Source organism: Arachis hypogaea, chromosome 7 (assembly GCF_003086295.3).
Source record: "Arachis hypogaea cultivar Tifrunner chromosome 7, arahy.Tifrunner.gnm2.J5K5, whole genome shotgun sequence".
In the NCBI taxonomy this organism is placed as follows: Eukaryota; Viridiplantae; Streptophyta; class Magnoliopsida; order Fabales; family Fabaceae; genus Arachis; species Arachis hypogaea.
The window spans coordinates 67,168,507-67,178,324 of record NC_092042.1 but is presented as its reverse complement, the minus strand read 5'-3'; the positions used below and the strand labels follow the sequence as shown (position 1 = coordinate 67,178,324).

At 34.8% G+C, this 9,818-nt stretch overlaps 1 protein-coding gene across 1 annotated transcript; it reads right to left on the bottom strand.

Moving 5' to 3' along the window:
• Window positions 1-2,455: 2,455 nt before the first annotated feature.
• Window positions 2,456-3,124, bottom strand: LOC140174395 (secreted RxLR effector protein 161-like). The gene has a single exon (XM_072198845.1). It carries the CDS (start codon window positions 3,122-3,124, stop codon window positions 2,456-2,458), a length of 669 nt encoding a protein of 222 aa, XP_072054946.1.
• Window positions 3,125-9,818: the final 6,694 nt, after the last annotated feature.

Genomic DNA, 9,818 nt, shown 5'->3' with positions numbered 1-9,818 from the left:
GATGGTAGAATCGCGTCTCAGGTAGTTTGAACATGTGAGAAGAAGACCGACAGAACACCCAGTCAAGAGAATGGATGAGATGGAAGATGGATGGTGCAAGAAATTGTGATCACACTTTTCACAACTCCGCACAACTAACCAGCAAGTGCACTGGGTCGTCTAAGTAATACCTTACGTGAGTAAGGGTCGATCCCACGGAGATTGACGGCTTGAAGCAAGTTATGGTCATCTTGTAGATCTCAGTAAGATGGATTCAAATGGTTATGAGGTATTGATAATTAAAAGATAGATAAGACGGAAAATAACATAGAGATATTTATGCAATTCATCGGTGGGTATTTCAGATAAGATTTTGGAGATGCTTTGTTGCTTCTGAACCTATGCTTTCCTATTGTCTTCATCCAATCATGCATGCTCCCTTCCATGGCAAGCTGTATGATCCTCTCAGTGAAAATGGTCCGGCTACCATCTCTGTACGGCTAATCAACTGTCGGATTTCTCGTCTCGGATGAAAAATACCAGGCACAGCTACCGCAGGGCTAATCATCTGTCGATTCTCACTTGTGTCGGAATAAGATCCATTGATCCTTTTGCACATTGTCACTGCGCTCAACATTTGCAAGTTTTAAGCTCCTCACAGTCATCCCTTCCCAGATCCTACTCGAAATACCACAGACAAGGTTTAGACTTTCCGAATCTCAGGAATGTTGTCTATTGATTCTAGCTTATACCACGAAGATCCTAATCATGGGGTCGGATGCTCTGTTGTCAGGAGAGACGATGTGAATCCGTGGATTAGAGGCCCAACAGAGTATACTCTGGCTGGCATCCAATGACTACGTTGAACATCATGTAGACTGCTTTGTGGTTGTCAGGCACGCGGATTTTGGCTAAGCGAGTATTGAAGATAGTGGGTGATTGTCACGGGTCATCCCTTTAGTATGACTTAACTGATTAAGTATGAGAGTATATCTTGAAGAAGAAGTAGGCGTGGTTTGAAAGAAAAATAATAATACTTGCATTAATTCATGAGGAACAACAGAGCTCCTCACCATAATTTATGAGGTGTAGAAACTCCACCGTTGAAAATACATAAGAACAAAAGGTCTAGGCATGGCCATTCCCAAATGGTATAAGAATTCAAAAACAAGGGAAGAAGACCTGATCAAAGGATCGAAAGGTGGTCCAAAGATAAAGTACAATAGTCAAAAAGTGCTATTTATACTAAACTAGTAAACTAGGTTTACAGAAAATGAGTAGATAGTGCAAAAATCCACTTCTGGGGCCTACATGGTGTGTGTTTAGGCTGAGCTTTGAAGCTTTCACATGCATAGGTCATCCTTGGAGTTATACTCCAGCTTTGGTGCCAGTTCTGGCGTTTTACGCCAGAAAATGGTCTCTGGTGGGCGTTTGGACACCAGTTTGGGCCATCAAATCTCGGAAAAAGTATGAACTGTTATACATTGTTGGAAAGCTCAAGATGTCTACTTTCTAATGCAATTGAGAGCGCACCAATCGAGCTTCTGTAGCTCCAAAAAATCTACTTCGAGTGTAGAGAGGTCAGAATCCAACAGCATCTGCAGTCATTTCTCAGCCTCTGAATCAGGTTTTTGCTCAGGTCCCTCAATTTTAGCTAGAAAATACCTGAAATCACAGAAAAACACACAAACTCATAGTAAAGTCCATAAATGTGATTTTTGCATAAAAACTAATAAAAATATACTAAAAAGAACTTAAACATACTAGAAACTACCTAAAAACAATGTCAAAAAGCGTATAAATTATCCACTCATCAATGGACAAGGGATGAAAGGTAGATGAAGACTTAAGAAGATCATCCATGAGGTGGTCAAACGAGATCTACATGTAACCGGTCTCTCTGGAAACATGATACATGACAGAGCTCAATGACGTTGTTTGATTTATGTAGCTGACCCCACCTAGTGGGACAAGGCTTTGTTGTATGTTCATCATAAGAATATCCTATTGACAAATATACGGTAACTATAACCATTAGGAATTCTTAGAGTGAGTCATTTCAATGGTCATATCTCTATATACACCATTTATATATATAATTTAATAAATGAGATCTATTAATCTTCATCCAATAAAGACTATTATGTATATATTAATCTATCTGAATCACTAATGTCCCAATTTTAGTGATTCTATGATTAAGAATAATTTAAATTAAAAGTACTCAAAAAAACATATAATCTCATTAGTAATTATTTGTTTTTAATTTTAATTAAGGACATTATCATAAATGATAAAAGTTTATTCTTATAAAAAGGAATAATAATAATAATTCATGATAGTATTTTGTTGGACATATATACTTATCTCCAACAATCTCCTACTTACACTAGAACCAATGATAGATTGGATTTAGGGCATACATGTATTTACAACAAAATTTTTCACTTACACTATAGCCAATCAGTCATATATTTCAACCCCAATTCCCACATGTGTTTATCAAACTCTTTTGATCCAAGCGCCTTAGTGAATGGGTCTGCTGCATTATTTTTCCAGCAACCTTTTGAATCTCAACGTCTCCACGTTCAATGATCTCTCTTATAAAATGATACCTTCTCAAGATATGCTTAGATTTTTGATGTGATCTTGGCTCTTTTGCTTGTGCAATGGCTCCATTCTTGTCACACAGTAATGGAAGTGGTTCTTTAATTGAAGGCACCACACCAAGCTCATTTATGAACTTCTTTATCCAAACAGTTTCTTTAGCAGTCTTACTTACTGCTATGTACTCAGCTTCAATCATTGAATCAGCTACAATAGCTTGTTTGGAACTTTTCCAACTCACTGCACCACCATTTAATGTGAAAACATAACCTAAAGTAAATTTGCTATCATTTTTGTCTGAGGCAAAACTTGTGTCAGTGAACCCTTTTGGTATAAGTTTAGAATCTCCATAGATGAGGAATTGGTCTTTGGTTCTTCTTAAATATTTAAGAATGGATTTAACCACCCTCCAATATTTCTCACAGGAATTTGCCTGATATCGACTGGCTACACCTAACGCATATGCGACATTAGGACATGTACATGTCATGGTATACATGATAGCTCCCACTGCACTAGCATATGGTATTCTACTCATCCCTACTCTTTCTTCAGGAGTTTTAGAACAATCCTTTCTGCTGAGAGTAGTTTCAGTGACTATTGGTAAATAGCTTTTTTTTAGAATTTTCCATGTTATACCTTTTCAATATGGTATCAATGTACATAAACTGTGAGAGTCCGAGCAACCTTTTAGATCTATCTCTATAGATCTTTATTTCTAGAATATAGGTTGCTTCTTCCAAATCTTTCATAAAGATTTATTGAGATAGTCAAGTTTTGGTATTTTGCAATGCTGGTACATCATTTCCTATTAGTAATATGTCATCAATATAAAGTACTAAGAAAATGACTGTACTCCCACTAAACTTTTTGTAGATGCAAGAATCTTCTTCACACTAGACAAAATCGAACTTTTCGATCGTCTTATTAAAATAAATGTTCCAACTTCTAGAAGCTTGCTTTAGCCCATAAATGGCACATTGCAGCTTACAAACTTTGCTATGATTATACTGGAGTGTGAAACCTTTAGGTTGTGTCATGTACACTTCCTCTTTGAGTTCTTCATTAAGAAAAGCTATTTTCACATCCATTTGCCATATTTTATAATCATAATATGCTGCTATAGCAAGTAGAATCTGAATAAATTTAAGCATTGCCACAGGAGAAAATGTTTCTTCATAATCTATTCCCTCCTTTTGACGGTATCCCTTGGCAACTATACGGGCTTTATAGGTCTCTATCTTACCATCTATTCCAATATTTTTCTTGTAAACCCATTTGTAACCAATAGGTTTTATATCCTTTGAGGGTTCAACTAAAGTCCAAACATTGTTGATCGTCATAGACTCTATTTCGGATTCCATGGCACTCTGCCATTTTAGATTTTCGGAACTTTGTATTACCTCTTTATAAGTCTTAGGATCATTATCATCATAATTGATCCCATTCTCCACATCATCTTGCACCATTAGGTTTAGCTTCAATGGTGGACGATGTTCTCTTGTGGATCGTCGAAGAGGTAGTTCTTGTACCAAAGTTGGAGGTTGCTAAACCAGTTCCAAAGGTAGTTCAAGGATTGGTTCATTAACCTCTCTTTGAACTACTATCGATCATTATCCTCAACTCTTTAAAATGATAAATTTGGTGTTAGTTTGAGTATATCGAAAGTTGGTTGCTCAACTTGAATTTCATATTATTGAGCTTGTACTATTTCATTGGTACCTTGAATTTCATCAAGTTCTATCTCCACCTTGTCTTCCTTCACAAAGAAATTTCTTTTCTAAAAAGGTTCCACATCTTGCCACAAATACTTTGTGGTCAAAAGGGTGATAGAAATAATAACCTATTGTTTCTTTAGGGTAACCAATGAATCTACATTTATCGGACCTGGCATCAAGTTTATTACTTTGTAATTTCTTAACATATGCTGAACATTCCCAAACTCTAATGTGTTTGAGATTTGATTTTCGTCCTTTCCATATCTCATACAGTGTTGAAGAAACTACTTTAGTGGGTACTTTATTTAGAAAATATTCCGCTGTTTCTAAAGCATAGCGCCATAAATTCAATGAAAGATCAGTAAAATCCATCATGGATTGAACCATATCTAATAAAGTTCGATTCCTCCTTTCATGAACAACATTGTGTTGTGGAGTATCAGGAGGTGTCCATTGAGAAAGAATCTCATCCTTCTTTAAGTACTCAAGAAAATTATCATTTAGATGTTCTCCTCCTCTATCAGATCTAAGTACCTTAATGCTTTTACTTGTTTGATTTTCAATTTCACTGCGAAAAATTTTGAACATTTCAAATGACTCAGATTTGTGTTTTATAAGACACACAAACCCATATCTAGACATATCATCAATGAAAGTGATAAAATAAGAATATCCTCCTTTGGCTTAAATTTTCATTGGTCCACAAACATCTGTATGTATTAGCCCCAATAATTCTATAGCCCTTTCTCATATCTCATAAATGGAGTTTTGGTCACTTTTCCTTTGAGACAGGATTCACAAGTTACATATGATTCATAATCATATTTGTTAAGATAACATTATTTATGTAACTTAGAAATCTTTTTTTTCTCCTATATGACCAAGTGTACAATGCCAAAGATATTATTTATTTACTTGATTATTCCTCTCTCTTTTGAGAGTAGAAACATGCATGACAGAATTACTATTTACATCAGAAAGAATATAAATACCATATTGAAAATAGCCATTTACGTATAAGTCATCACCATAATAAGTAGAACAAATGCCATTTTTAATATTAAAATAAAAATCATGTTTATCCAACATAGAAATAGAAATAACATTTGTAACAAAATTAGGAACATAATGACAATTCTCCAATGCTAATGTCTTGCCTGTAGGCATTGCTAAAGAAATAGATCCTATATCTACAGCAGCAACATTTGCTCTATTCCTGACTTGAAGGTAAGTTTCTCCCTTCTTCATCCATCTACTTACTTGTAGTCCTTGCAATGAATTACAAATATTATGAGCACTTCCGGTATCTAATACCCATATAGAAGAATTAATAGTAGCTAAAAAAATTATGAAAATAATTTTCAAGCATGTCTCACCTTCCTCCTTAGTATTCAAAGAAGAAAGGTACTCCTTGCATATTCTTTTCCAATGACCTTTGCCTTTACAATAAAAGCATTCAGCATCATTTTGGTCAACCTTTTCTTGCTTCCCTTTGGGTTTGGTCACACCACCCTTAGGTGCCATAGGTTCTCTTTTAGAATTATTCTTTATATTTCTTTTTGCTTTTCACTTTTCTTTCTTCTTAGAAGAGCTATCAACTATCATAGTAACTCTTTTTTTTTCAGATGCAATTTGATTCTCATATTCAAATAGCATGTTGAGCATTTCATGAAGATCACAACTTACTCTAATCATATTAAAGCTAACAATGAATTGTGAAAAAGTTTTTGGAAGAGATTATGTTGAGTTAAGAAATTAGCTAACATAATTGATGATGACAAACATTAAGTTATTGGGCTAATCACTCAATTAGTTTTGATGATTTTGTTTAAAGTAATGCATGCCAAAATTTTATTGTTGCAGCAGCCCAATATGGAACAAACTAAATATGTGATTATGGGCAACTTTTTCAGTCAAAGCCCAAACAAATACAAACAAAGAAATCAAACGGCTGAGTGGAAAGTAAATCAAAGTCAACCCAAGCTCGAATTGAATTCTCTCAAGCTGATCTCTCCAAGTTGTTGCCTCCAAAGCAATGTTCACTTTTTCACTTCGGTCAGAACTCAGAGGAAAGAGAGAGAAAGCTTCGTTCTTCAACTATTCACCAAAGAAGAAAGAAAGTGAATGATTAAGCAAGAAAGGTTAAGGTCTAATCACCAAAATCAAACCATATCAAGCTAAGTCAGAGGCTAAAGGTGATTCATTTCTTTTTACATGCATCTTACTTTCTTCACTCCTTCTCCAACTCTCTGCTACTTCATTTTGAGATATGAAAAGAGTGATTTCTGAGATACACTGTTGTGGATCAAAGGTCAAGATTGTTTTTTGGAGACCAAGTAGTATCTCAAGGGTTCAGATGTGGGATTGTTATTGAAAACTTTTCTTCTTTTCTTTCTTGAAGCTTTTGGTCAAATAAGAGAAAGTCAGATTCAAATTTCTAATTTGGGGATTAACTGAAAAAGAGTGATATGGCAAGTTGGTAGCACACACCTCAAGGAGTTGACTTGGAAGAAAGTTACTCAGCAACATGTAAAGAGATACAAAAGAAAGATTTTCAATTTTTTGAAGTAAGGAGAGAGAACCAGCGTTTGAAATTCATGTTCTGAGAAGAGCTCTCTGAAGAAGTCCATCAACTTGGATAGTGTTTCCTAATTGTTCCGAGGGTTACCTGAAACTGTAGGTCGATCTCGGTCGAGATCTTCTGTGTTGGTCGGAGCCGACGTGTTCGGCAGGTGTATAGCGGCCGGAGCTGGTGTGTCCGACTTGTTGGACTTGGTAATGGTGCTGATCCTTCGTTCCCGGAGGGTGGGGGGTACCTGCAAGGGACTCCGATGCTTAAGTTAGCAAGGGTATTAAGCAGGTATTGAGTAGAATCAGAGTATGAGTTATACCTGGGTGCTCCAGTGTATTTATAATGGTGAGATGTGACCTTTTGGATAAGATAAGTTAGTTATCTTATCTTATCTTTAAGTGAGGTCATCTTATCTTCAAGGGAACCGCCCTTATCCCTATAGGCTTGGGCTGCCTTTGGATCGGGGTCGTATTCCTTGAGTTGGGCCCTTCTTTGGGCTTTCCTGTCGATTTGGCCGAGTTTTTTACGAAGAAGTCGGTCCGCTTGACCTAAAGAGGTCGGTCGCTTTGCCTGTCGAACAACCCGGGTCGGTCATCTCGACCCAGGGTATGAACACTAATCAAAGGAGCATTCTGCCAGAATGAGGAACTAAATCAGAGGCAAGCTGTAACGACCCACAATTTTAAAAAAATATAAATATAAATATATTATAATTTATTTTATAAATTGGAGTTCTCTAATTTTAGAAATCATTTTATTATAAGTAATTGAATTAATTTTTATAACTATTTGAGTTCAATCAAAGTTATATTCTAATATAGATATATTTTATGGTGAAATATTCTACATAATTAAGACTATAATTCTAGTAATTTATAAGTAATGAAACTTATATGTATATTTTAATTTGAGTAATTGATATTTTAATTTAAAAATAGAGTTTAGTTAATAATATTATTATCGAGTTCGATATTCGCCGATATGAGTAAATATCGGTACTTTTTGGTGAGCTTAGCTTTGCTAATACTTCACCAAATATCTTTCATCCTTATATCATTTATATTAGTAACTCATATACATTCAACCTTATGTATATTATTGCTATAATTATATAAGCATTATTATTATTATTATTATTCATTGCTAGTTCTACTAAGGAAACCTTATAATATTATAAGTTACACAATTAGATATTGTAAATTATAAGTTATGTTAATATTTATAAAGAAAGAGTAAAGGTATATATATATATATTATAAGTTTTGTAATATAATATTATGTTATTATAATTCATTCTTTCTTCTAGCATAAGTCTTGTTTATATATATACATATATAACTTACAAAGAAAGGAAACGGTGAAGAAAGAAGAGCGTAACCGAGAGTGAGAAGCGTGAGAACGTAATCCCTTTAGACTTTTGTTTTTGATTTCTTACAATTTGTAATCCCAATAAAAAATTTAATTTGGTAAAAGTATTCGTATTTGCTTCCTCTACACATTGGCATAACTTTTGATTGGTAAAAATTAATGGTGACGTAGCTCTTCTACCTCCTTGAGTTTGGCCAACGGGAGTTTTAGGAGGCACAGACGATTTTGGACGTTTTTTTCGATAGCTCGGTCAAAAAAACTTCTCTGGAGCTTCGAATATTTTGATTCCGTACGAAGGTATGGTTTTGGTTTTTCGTAGTTAACGTTTAATGTCACGTGAAAACCTAGGCCTTGAGATAGGAATGAACTGAATGTATAATTGATAGCTTGTGTATATGGTATAAAATGTGTGGTTTAGCTGTTGTTAATAATTTGCTGTTGAAGTTGGTTGGTTTTGGAAAAAGATTTAATATTGGTATTTGTTTGATTTGAAATAATTTGTTACTGAAAATGATTTGAATAACTAATAGGTGTTTGGTTTGGTAGTTGGGACCCTTGAAGGGTGGCAGAAATTTGAGTTTTAGAGGAGATACTGCCAAAATTTTTATAAGAATTGGAGTTTTGATTTGAAGTGTTATTTTAAAAAGGAAAGAGATTATTATGTGGCTTGTGTATTTGAGACTATTTGTTTGCTTTGTTTGAGTGTGCATTGTTTTAGTTTGCTTAACTGTTTAATTCTGCTTATCTGCTACTTGTTCTACTTGCTGTAAATGCTTCTCTATCTGTGTTTTTCTTTCTTGAATTGTATGTGTATATTTTCTGAGAAATCCCTCTTGATGGAGGTGTGAGGGGGGTTGTTCCACCAGTGTCTCGGAGGATTGGAGGAGTCAGAAAGTGAAGTGTTAAGTTAAAGTTAGATTTAGAACTTTAATACCTTAGATAACTTACCTAATTTCTGGTTTAGTTCAATCCTTAAGCTGAAATCTGAGTGTCGAAGTTCTAGGAATGCCTCTGGCTCTCCTAGGACCTTTCATATTAACTATGCGGGCACCTTTACCATGCTGAGAACTTTCAGTTCTCATTCCATATATATTTTGTTGTTTTTCAGATGTAGGTCAAAAGGCACCTCGTTGAGTGTCTGGAGACCTTCCTTACAAGTAAAGAACTATCTTTTGAACTGTCATATTTTGTTTTAGACTATGTATATGTGTTTATAGAATCTCCGCATGTACATTTTGTGTTTTGTCCCTCCTAGAGGTTGACTTGGAGATACAGGTACTTTTTTGTAGTTTGAGTTTTATTTTGGATTGTATATATGTATATATACTCTGGCTGGCCTTAGCTTCGCAGGTCGAGTCTGGAGCTTTCTATCTGAGTTTTGGAACTCTGATATGTATATATGTTTTCAGCTCTCTTTTGATCTTACCTATCCGTGTTATGAATATCCATGCGAGTGTGACACGATTTTTTGTTTATCGTTTTTGTTTAGCTTATTCTTCAAGGCTCCTAGATATGATTTCATCCAACTATATTTATGTACATATTCTTTTCTTTTAGAGGTCGTAATACCTTGC